An 11,535-nucleotide genomic window follows, 5' to 3' on the forward strand; every position below is an offset into this window, starting at 1 on the left:
CAGCACCAGCATGGGTATTATCGGTATTATTTGACCGATTCATGTATTCAGAGAAATTTTAGCTACTACTACAGCAGCATCAAGCAGCTGCTGTGGAGAAGCATTTATCTGAATAGGAGGTACTGTGTTACTCTTTTAACATTGTGTGTGTGCGTGCGTGCATGCGCAAGCATGTGTGAAGAGAGAGACAGAAAAAGATGGAGCTAGTCTCCACCAAGTCATGATACATATACAGCTTTCTTTCCATCAATGGCTACTGGCTCTTTAAAGATTGAAGACAGAGGCCTACCTATGCAACCTGACATGTGGCTGGTACCTTGATCTATAACAGGGATGGGAAACCTGTGGCTCTCTAGGTGTAGTTAAGACTCCAATTCCCATCAATCCCAACTAGCATGGCCAGTGGTGGAAGATTATGGGAGGGCCAGTTTCAATGGCATCTGGAGATTCAAGTCTATAAGAAACCATCCCACCAAATGGCTCTCTACCTGCTTCTCTTCCCCCTCCAATAAGGCTGGCACAGATGAATCCTTTTCCCAACTAATTCCCTTAAACCAGGAAGATTTCAGCTGCCCATCCAAAGCCATTCCATGATGAAATGCGCCGCACGTGGCCTCTGCCATGACACAAGCAGCTCAGCCAGCCCACTAAGCCGAGTCAAAATCATGGCTGCGAAGGTGTAGGCAGAGATCCTCAAAGCCTGGTTACCAGGAAAGATTATCATTATCACCATAGCATCCGTTGCATGCGTTTCCAGGTCTGCGCACGCACGTAACCGTACTGGGAACACAGCACATTGTACCGTACTGGGAACACAGCACATTGTACCATACTGGGAACACAGCACATTGTACCCTCTCTGCCATAAAAGGGGGTCACCATGGCCAGGATTTCAAAGGTCTCCTAACTCTCCTTCCTGCATGAGCTCATGATCCCCGAAATAGACCCACCGCCATCAAGGGGATCGCGGTGACCTCAATGCTGAGAAACAAGGCAGGAATTTGCAAGGAAGAGAGGTTGTTTATTCCACCTGAGAAAGCAAAAGAAAAAATGGGGGCGGTGGGGTGGAGGAAAGAGGAGACATCCAGGACACCCCCAACCCAGCACTACCGGGGGGGGGGCTGCGTCAGGGGCTTCCCTTACCAGGCTCGTGCTCGCCCGGGTTGTCGGAGAGCTCGATGACCAGCAGCTCCCGGCCCTCGGAGCTGCGGCCCACGGTGTAGATCCTGCTGATGGACGAGCACTGCAGCCACACCGAGACCATCGCCTCGCGCATCTCCGGGTAGCGGTGGTACTCGAAGGAGATGCCGTCCTCCTGGCTGAGGCGCCGCCGCCGGTTCGCCGAGCCGCCGCCTGCCGCCGCCGCTTCGGGCTGCTCCGCCTCGGAGCCCTGCTGCCGCAAGGCGAAGGCGCCCAGCGCGCCGCAGAGCGCCGCCAGCAGCAGCGCCCAGAGCCCACCTCGCCGCGCCATGCCTGACGGAGAAGAAGGACTGGCAATGCGGGCTTCTGCTTCTGCTTCTGCTTCTTCTTCGCTCAGCTGCTGCCTTGACGTGCTGCGTCGACGCGGGCTGCGCTCCCTCTGCGCTCGCCTCCACCTCCCGCAGGCAGAGAAACCTGCTCAGTCCAGGGAGAGCGCTCGCGCCGCCGACTGCACTACTCGCGCCGCAGCCGCCGGGGGGAGACGCAAGGATGTACCACTGCCGCGCGGGGGGGAGGCGAAGGTGTGACGTGCCGCCGCGCGCGCGCGCGCGCCGCCCCGTCCACCTGGCAGCGCCCTGGGGACGCCCGGGCCTCTTCCCCCATAGTTGTCGCGATTGGCCAGGGCCAAGCGCCCTGCAGGTTTGGCGCCAGAATCATCCTCGCGCGCGTCAAGAGGTGCGGGAGGGTGTGCCTCTCAGGACCCTCTGCACATGCCCCAATCCTCTCCATAGGGTGAAGTGCATGTATGCCTGCCTGCCAAAACGTGTGCCACCCTAGGAGCCAACTCTTAGAGGCCGAGGTCACTTTGCCGCCTCCACCCCCTACAATAAAATATTTGAGGGGACCTGCCAGTGCCGGATTTACGTATGAGCTAAACAAACTGTAGCTTAGGGCCCCACTCTCTTGCGGCCCCCTCAAAAAAAATTCAAGGGAAAAACAACTGGATGTACATTTCCAAAATATAAGAAAAAAATAAAAATAAAATAATTGTTATGAATAAAAAATCATTTTAAGTTAGAACTTAATAATTATTTCAATATCAATATACTTCTTAATTGTATTTCAGTTCAACAATTACTTTGATAAAATACATATTTTGTTATGTGCAAATGGCTTTAGATACCTATTAGGTCCATAAATTACCGTCTAGCATATATTCAACACAAAATACAGCGATAATTTGTTGTTGACAAAGGACAGCTGGGCATATAAAGGGCCCCATTACCTTCAGTAGCTTAGGGCCTCATCAAACCTAAATCTGGCCCTGGCACCTCCCCCCCCTCCCCCCCAGTTAATGAACATTGCTATTCAAATGGTGTGTGTGCACCGTATCATGTGATTGATTCTGCGGGGGGGGCGACACGCCATATTTTATTCAGGTTGGCCATGCATGCCCCAATCAGGGTGCGACTGGGCTTTATTTTATTTTATTTTTTAAGATGATATTTATTAAGCATTTTAAAATTACAGAAAAAACAAAGAGACAAAGAAGAAGAAAAAACCAGGGAAAAGCAAACAGCAATCAAACAATACAACTCGATAAAAATCAAAATCAAAAAACAAAAACAAAACACATAACACATCAAAATCAAAAAACAAAAGTAAACCACAAACATTTAAAAACAGATCCAATATTCCCAAATCCTTAACTGTCATTGCCTTATTTCATCGACCTCCTCACACCTCCCTTTTTTGTATTCCAGTTATTAATTATCACAGCAAATCCTTCCCATTTTTCATAATATTCTGTCATTAAATTACCTTAATCTATTTTAACCTTATCTTGCTATAAAAGACCCTAAAACTTAAAACTTAAATCTTATTTATACCAATTTCTCATAACCATAACATATTATTGCATAGTTCTTTTTAACATTTCTGCTAAAGCCAAATAGTTTCGTTCCAACATTTTTCTAATACTCATTAATTTTACAAAACGATCCTAAATAAAAAAAATTTAAAACTTTCTTCCAATCTTCATCCAACGTCTCTTCCTCCTGGTCCCGGGTTTTGTCAGTCCTTTCTATCCCATCCATCTAGTTCATTAACCTGGTAATCTTATGTCCGAGGCCCTTAAGTCTCTTCCATGTCCCTTCCGCAGATCTTCTTCATATTTATACCTGTACTTTACTTTGTCTCCTGGTCCTTTCACTCGTGGAAACTCCAACTTGACAGTATTTTTGTCCCTTCTCGACAGATCAGCCCCTTTTCCATAGTCCACACTGAACTCCATGTGGTATTTAAAAGCATGTTTCAAGGTCCCTCCAGAGTTGAGGACCCCCACAACCCCAAACTCCTCACGGCCCATTGCCAGACTTGAAAAGTCAAGACATCCCTGCATAGGGGGGTCTATCTAGCCCCCCATCTCCAAGCCCAACAAAACTCTATCTCTCCAAATCTGGCTTTTTCCAAGTTCATTTGTCAAATCCAACAACTCATGTTCCTGCTGGGCCACAGCTCCCTCCATCTCTGCCACCCAAGGTCCAACAACAACCTCCTCCCTCATCTGATCTGTCAGAGCACACTCCTGAGTTGATTTCTGGGTGGGTTCTATATAGATACCCACTACCTGTCCAAAATTTCTAATCGCAACAGTCATCAAATCCGTCTTCTCATGTAACTGTTCCAATAAAGCACTTGTCTTGCAGAAAGCACGCACCAGAGCCTCTGAATACATTGTTATGCAAGGTCAGAAGTCTGTTCCCACGATCTTAATCTGTTTGCAGCTGCGAAGCGCCCCAGTTCAAATTTAGTAACAGTTTCACAAGCTCCCTCTAGGGGAAGAACTTCTATTTGTATCAATCTCTTTTTTTTTTTTTTAACAGCAGATCTAACAACAAAGTTTCCTTTTTCAGATATTTTGTCAGTATTTGTTCCTTTAAAATGCGAAAGAGAACAATGGAATCACTTTGTTTCTCTTCTTTTAACCGTCTGTCAAAAACATTTGTCTATAGTCAATGAACTTCCCAAAAACGTCTGTCCTGACACCCCGCTCCCAGGTTCAAGACGGTGGAAAATTACTTTTCTTTACACTCTCTTCTGCAGGTTTAAACAATCCGGAAAAAATCCCCCCTCTTCTCCTGCTTCCGAAGGGGGTTCAGTAGTTTTAGATGATGAAAGTTGATCCTTTACAAACGATTTTCTAAACTCTAGTTTGCCATGTCTTTGCTTTAATCTATCTACAAGAAACGGAAGGCTGACTTCCTGTTTAGACCTTCCCGCTTCAGTGCCAAATTAAGAGGAATTTCTTAATCCAATTTTCCGTTCTACTCACAGATCGTTGTTTAAAGTCCAATTGTCCAAATTTGATCTGCTCACGGGTAGTTGTTTTTATAGCCAAATTGTCCCAGGAAAAAGGTAGCGCTCTCCGGCAACGGCTGTGCGGCTTCGCTCCACGGAAGAAGCAGTTGACTCTCAGCACCGCGCCACTAGCCCCTCTTCGCTCCGGAGCCTGTAACTGGGTTCCTTTACGAGTTGGGGGGGGCACAAATGGTGCCCGCCGAGTCCCATGGTCACAGGCTTCATCCGCCTGTGATTTTTTAAAGGGTCCCCGCTTCGCCATAGCGGAACAGACCCGTTTTCCGTGGAGCCAGCCCCTCCGGATCAGAGGGAATCTGCCATTACCGATGGCACCACCCCGGAAGCTTTAACATCCCACAAGGTTCTGCTGTTTTCCCATGCTCAAAAGTCACTGTTCGTTTCACATGTTTGTTGAGTAATCAGCTGTACAGCTGCAGATAAAACATTTTAGGTGTGTTTTAAGTGCATTATACAAACGTGACACCAGATGGCGATGGTAAGCTAATGCCAAATTACATATACTGTACAGGTATACAGTACAGTATTTTAAACCTTTTTTTTTAAAAAAAAAAAAAAAGCATGTTCACAGCATTTTTTTTATACATGTGGCGATTCAGCCTATATTTACACTCATAGGAAACTGCCCTACTCTCCAAGGTCACTTCCAGACTACCTGGTTACTGAGCATTCTGGTTTGTTCATAGGAAGTTTGCAGGGACGTTCTTTGTTATTACTTATTTGAATTGTTGCCCATCCTTCGCCATGAACTTTCAGGGCAAGTTACAACAATTTTTAAAATGCAATATTCCGAACAGTTAAAACAAATGAGATGACATTGCTTCAAGCGTTATCCTGCCCTTTCTGCTGGATTTTCCTATCCTTATTGCAAACACATACACATACATATACATATACATATACATATACATATACATGTATACATATACATGTATACATATATATATGTGTGTGTATGTATGTATGTATACATATATATATGTATTATGGTGCTGGAGGAGACGCTTGAGAGTCCTATGGACTGCAAGAAGATCAAACCTATCCATTCTTAAGGAAATCAGCCCTGAGTGCTCACTGGAAGGACAGATCCTGAAGCTGAGGCTCCAATACTTTGGCCACCTAATGAGAAGAGAAGACACCCTGGAAAAGACCCTGATGTTGGGAAAGATGGAGGGCACAAGGAGAAGGGGACGACAGAGGACGAGATGGTTAGACAGTGTTCTTGAAGCTACAAACATGAGTCTGACCAAACTGCGGGAGACAGTGGAAGACAGGAGTGCCTGGTGTGCTCTGGTCCATGGGGTCACGAAGAGTCGGACATGACTAAATGACTAAACAACAACAATATATATACACACATACATACATACATACATCCAATTTTGCGGGGAAAGGTGGTTTGTTGCGCAAGAGCTTCAAAGCAACTGTAACAAAGCAACCTGAATTTCCCACCCAGAAATATTAATGGACTGGAAAAACTAGTCCATCAATCTCATTACTGCCTACACAATGACAACTGTTGAATATGGAGCGTTCTACATGCAAGGCAGGCAATCACTCTATTTCTATAAAATATGAAGAGCAGTTCACAATTTTAATAAATAATTGTAAGATATCAGTGAAGCAGCAACAATCTTTAAAAACAGCACAATCCTATACATATGAGTTTCACAGAGATTAATGGTGCTTATTCCCTGGTAAGCAGGTACAGGTTTGCAACCTAAAAGGTTAATACAGTATAGGGATTGCGGGGGGAGAAGGAAGAGCTAAACTTCTCCTTCTTGTGGACTGTGGTCCTAATCTAGATTAGGCTGCTCCTGTGCTTGGCTTTCATTAAAAACAAACCCTGAGGCAGCTAAAGCAAAGCATTTAATGCCACACAATGTGCAATAAGGGACCCTCATGTATCAGACCACAGAAAGTATGAAAAATACTCTAAAAACATATTAAAGAGGAACAAAGAGGTCCTTTGCATATTGTTCATTGCCTCTTTTTTATTTGTTTACTTGCGGACATTAAAAGTATATTCTTTTCTATTTGTGGGTCTTTCCAGTGCTTGTGTTATGAAATGGAGACCACAATCCTCTCATGCTTGCTTTGCCTTTCTTTCAGAGGCAGTAATACTTCTGAAAACCAGTTTCTGGAAACCTCAGGAGGGGAGAGCAATCTTGTGCTTGCTTCCTGTTTGCGGGTTTCCCACAGACATCTGGTTGGCCAGCGTGAGAACAGGATGATGGACAGGGCTAGATTTAGGCTTCATAAGGCCCTAAGCTACTGAAGGTAATGGGGCCCTTCATATGTCCAGCTGTCCTTTGTCAACAACAAATTGTCACTGTTTTTTGTGTTGAATATGTGCTATATGGTAATTTATGGACCTAATAGGTATCTAACGCCATTTGCACATAACAAAATATGTATTTTATCAAAGTAATTGATATAGAAATAAGTAAACCAATGATATTTTAGGGAGCAGGCTAGCAGGCAGAGCCCATTACTTATATCATAGGAGCCTGCACAACACAAAACACTGTTGCTGTATGTAGGTTTTATTTTGTTTGTTTTTTATCTTATATTTTGGAAATGTACATCCAGGTTTTTTTCCTTTAATTTTTTTGGGGGGCTCCCAACAGAGTTGGGCCCTAAACTATAGCTTATTTAGCTTATATGTAAATCCAGCACTGACGATGGACTAGTTCAGGGGTCAGCAACCCACGGCTCCGGAGCCGCATGTGGCTCTTTTACACCTTTGCCGCGGCTCCGGGGCGGATACCAGCGAGGGGAGGAGGCGCATTGTGCGCCCCGACACTCCCCACTGTGGCGGGCACTGTACAGGCTGTGACGTCGCATGGGGGCGGTGCGTGCGTTAGTCACGCACAGTCCCGACGTCACCTTCCCGCCCGCTACATTGTAAGGGGCATGTACGCTGGTCACTGCATTGAAAGGGGGCATGTACGCTGGTCACTGTTTTGAAGGGGAGTGAAGAACACACACACAAAAAAAGGTAACTTGTTTATTTAACGTTTATTTCTATGAGGAGGAGTAAATCTGAGGGGTCAAACAAAGAAATAATAAAAAAGTGACAAAAAAGTTATTTTTATAATGACGAGTTTTGCGGCTCCAAGTTTTTTTTTCTTCGGAAACGGGTCCAAGTGGCTCTTTTTGTCTTAAAGGTTGCAGACCCCTGGACTAGTTCCTCATGACAACCTTCAGACTTCTCAAATGTCAGAGCCTGACTTACACAGGGCTATTTGAGGCGTGCAAAGCACAACCAAGCTGTTAGAAACCACACACTCCAGTCTACAAGCAGGCAGTATTGCTTGTGTTGTAGTTAGAAGTGGTTTTTTTTTAAGGAGATGAAGCTAAATGCCTGCTTTCAGCCACACGGTGTTGGTTTTCCATGACCACTAGTATTTATTCCAACATGCAGTAGCGTTTAGTGGTTTAATATATCTGGACTGTAACGAGGCAGAGGATCACACACCCATCCTGATTTCAGATTGGAACGAATGATTTTCAGGTTTTACAGACTCAGCTTTTACTGGCATCCATGACTCAGATGGAATGAACCCATCACTTATGCGAAGTGGTGCCACTACTTATTTCACAAACAGCAGGATTCTATGGGGCAGGTAGGAGATGTGCAGCCCCGTGGCATTCAAAGCCTCCACAACAGATCAGCTACTTGAAGGAGTTGCCAGACTTCTACCTACCACAAGAGCAAATCATCTTCTGGAACATGAGGTACACCAGACTTTCCTGAACCTTTAGATTTAAGCTCCCTAAAACATACTTTCCTGCTAGTACCTCTGCTGTAGAGAGAAACTGCTCGTTGTAATTTGGTTTAACCATAAGTTGTAATTTTCCAAGTTTAAATTTTGACATTGACACATGTCTGTGTTTTATTTTCCTGTTGTCATTCCAAACATTATTTTTCTCTTGTTTTTCCTGTGTGTGTGTTTTAATTCCCCCCCCCCATTTTTTTATTAGTTTTCACAATATTATAAACAAACAAACAAACAAACACACAAAACAAACAAACATAAATCATAGCCTTATTGAAAATTACTGTTATTAACATTGTTAAGTGACTTCCTCGCTTCCCCTTGGTTGAATTTCATTGCATGTCCTTTTAACGGTTTTCCAAATCCCAATTTTTATGAAATTTAACTTACATCCTTAGATCTTCACCTTATGGAATTAAACATATTAATTCATCACTTAACATAAATAACATCCTAAGCCCATTAAGTATCTGCAAGCTATTTTCAGTTAGTTTAACTTAACAAATTTAACTAAATAATCATTAAATTTATTCCACTCTTCCTGATACTCCTCCTCCTTCTGGTCGCGGACTCTTCCGGTTAGGTCGGCTAGCTCCGAAAAATCCATCATCTTCATCTGCCTTTCTTCTATTGTTGGTAATTCTTGGGTTTTCCACTTTTTAGCTAACAAAATACGAGCAGCAGTTGTGGCCCCTGTTCATTGTCACGACTCCCTCCTCCCCTGAAATCTCCAACCACTGTGGCCTGCTGAAAAGGAGGGCGCGGCTGCTTTTTCCTCCTGGGCGAAGGATTAAGAAGATTGCCTAAGGCCATGGCAGGGGAGGGGCAGAATTATTTTCACCAGAACCTCGCTCAATGTTCATTCACTGTCTCTTATTGTTACTCCGTGGGAAGTAATTAATCTGAAGAGTCATACCTTATTATGCTGCAATGCAACAAAACATTGCTGTGGGGTGTGTTCCTGTTCACTGTTCTTGTCAGACAACCATACCCTCTTCCTCAAAAGTCCACTCCATTCCAGTCTTCTCACTTTCCCAGGCAGTCAACAGTGCATGGCCTCTTAGCATGCTCTGTCCTCATCTAGCTGTTTTGCCAGTTCCAATATATTTTGCTGCCTGAGGCAAAGAACAAGATGGCCCTCTATCCAACCCACTTCCACCTAAAGGAAATTGGACTGGCAGCTGAATCTTACTTTTGCACTTACAGGGTAGTGCCCTTTAGTGCTCACTTAGCGGGTGCCTGACAGGCTTATAGCCCACCCATAGCTCTGATTTCCAGCAGAGTGGAATGTCCAGAGGGCCAGAAGGAATGGCTGATGGGCTACCACTGTCACTTGAGCCAATTGCCTCACTCTGCCCAATGGTGGGGTGAATGCTATCAACGGCTTAAATACATCTCTATACCTTTTTAAAAATGCATGCAAAAAATTGTTTCCTTCGTCTTTTAAGCACCCAGGAACATCGTCAGTTTGAAGTTTGCATTAGAACTTCATTTCCCTGGCTGTACATCAGTTTGGGGAAAACAGGGATGTATATAGGAGCTAGGCATATTAATGATGACCTTTTCATGGGGCGGGACGTGGGTGGCGCTGTGGGTTAAGCCACAGAGCCTAGGACTTGCCGATCAGAAGGTTGGCAGTTCGAATCCCCACCACGTGGTCAGCTCCTGTTGCTTGGTCCCTGCTCCTGCCAACCTAGCAGTTTGAAAGCATGTCAAAGTGCAAGTAGATAAATAGGTACCGCTCCGGCGGGAAGGTAAACGGCGTTTCCGTGCACTGCTCTGGTTCGCCAGAAGTGGCTGAGTCATGCTGGCCACATGACCCAGAAGCTGTACGCCGGCTCCCTTGGCCAATAAAGCGAGATGATCGCCGCAACCCCAGAGTCGGTCACGACTGGACCTAATGGTCAGGGGTCCCTTTACCTTTTTGCATGGGGCTGCTGCAGGACCTGAAGGAGAGCAGCGGCAAGGGAGGCCAGGCCAGTGAGCACATTAGCTCCCAGTTGGCAGTAGTGGACTCTGTCAGTCTTCATTTTATATCATGTTCTCGTTTTAGTATTTTAATTGTGAACTGCTTTGGGTGCCTTGGCAGAAAGGAGGTATGTAAATTCAGTCACTTAGTGGTGATGGGAGGTTATTTGAAGGTGGTTAAGAGCAATAGTGGCTTGGAGCAGAGAGCATGGCAGGAACATCTTAGATCCCCACAAACTTTCACCTGCTTTTCTTTGCATTTTTTGTGGCTAATTTCCCATTGTGCAAGGGCTCAATGAATGACAAATATAGCATCGGTGTGGACTAATTTTTTAAAACTTGTAAACACTACATTTCTGTTTGAAATAAACGTATAAAGCGGATCAACAAAAGGCAGTGTTTTTAACATTGTGTTTTAATTGTTGTAACCCACCCTGGGATCTTAGGGTAAAGGGTGATTAATTAATTAGTTAATTATGCAAAACAATCAGATGCAATAAAAATAACTGAAACAGCAGAAAGATAAATGAACAGTGCACATTTATTCGAAAGTAATTCCCACAGTGTTTAATGTGGCTCAGATAAAGCGTGTGCAGGGGGTGTAGTAAATATTCAGCAGAATCAGTCAAACACATAACAAACACTCCCCCCCCCCCGCAACGGCCGGAGGTTCATGAAAAACATGTACAATTACAGAGAATCCACGCCCAAAAAAATGGAGTGAGGGGACCAGATGAACCCCATCGGTTTTGGTTGATGGGTTTCCTGCAGCCTAGAAGGAATGACCAAAATGCATATTTGCATTTCTTTTTTAAAATTGTTTGAGTGTCAAATATATTTCCAGATACTGCTTGGTAGCCGTATGTTTCCAAGTACGATGAAGTAATTGCTATCAAGCAAAAAAGAGGATTCTGCACCACTCATGGCATTTCCTGTGCTTAACATGATTATGAGTGACTGTGGTTGTAGTTAAAAACCCAGCTCCAGAAGATGTAAATATTCGTCATGCACCCCAGAACCTAAGAAGGGAGAGGGGTTGGGGAATCACTAGAATAGCATATTGTGTGCCAGAATATACAAGCTAATCATATTCCCATGGCATCCTATGCAACAACAATGCGGTTTCTATAAAAACACACACGCACACTGAACTGAAAAGGAAAGGAATGGAACTGAATTCCTATTTATTTGAGCCAATCTCTCCTAGGATCTCTTTGGCATGTGTGTGAGCACATTTCTCTTTTTGGAGAGAAGGTGGGAGGAGGAG

General features: G+C 44.5%; 1 protein-coding gene across 1 annotated transcript in view; it reads right to left on the minus strand.

Annotated features, from left to right (window-relative positions):
* Positions 1–1,600, minus strand: part of CPE (carboxypeptidase E) — a 62,887-nt gene extending 61,287 nt beyond the window's left edge. Inside the window, exon 1 of the mRNA XM_081021761.1 lies at positions 1,144–1,600. Coding sequence (XP_080877887.1) covers positions 1,144–1,471 — 328 coding nt within the window. The 5' untranslated portion in view covers positions 1,472–1,600. The remainder of the gene's footprint in view (positions 1–1,143) is intronic.
* Positions 1,601–11,535: the final 9,935 nt, after the last annotated feature.

Source organism: Podarcis pityusensis (genome assembly GCF_964106645.2).
Source record: "Podarcis pityusensis genome assembly, chromosome: 9".
NCBI lineage: Eukaryota > Metazoa > Chordata > Lepidosauria > Squamata > Lacertidae > Podarcis > Podarcis pityusensis.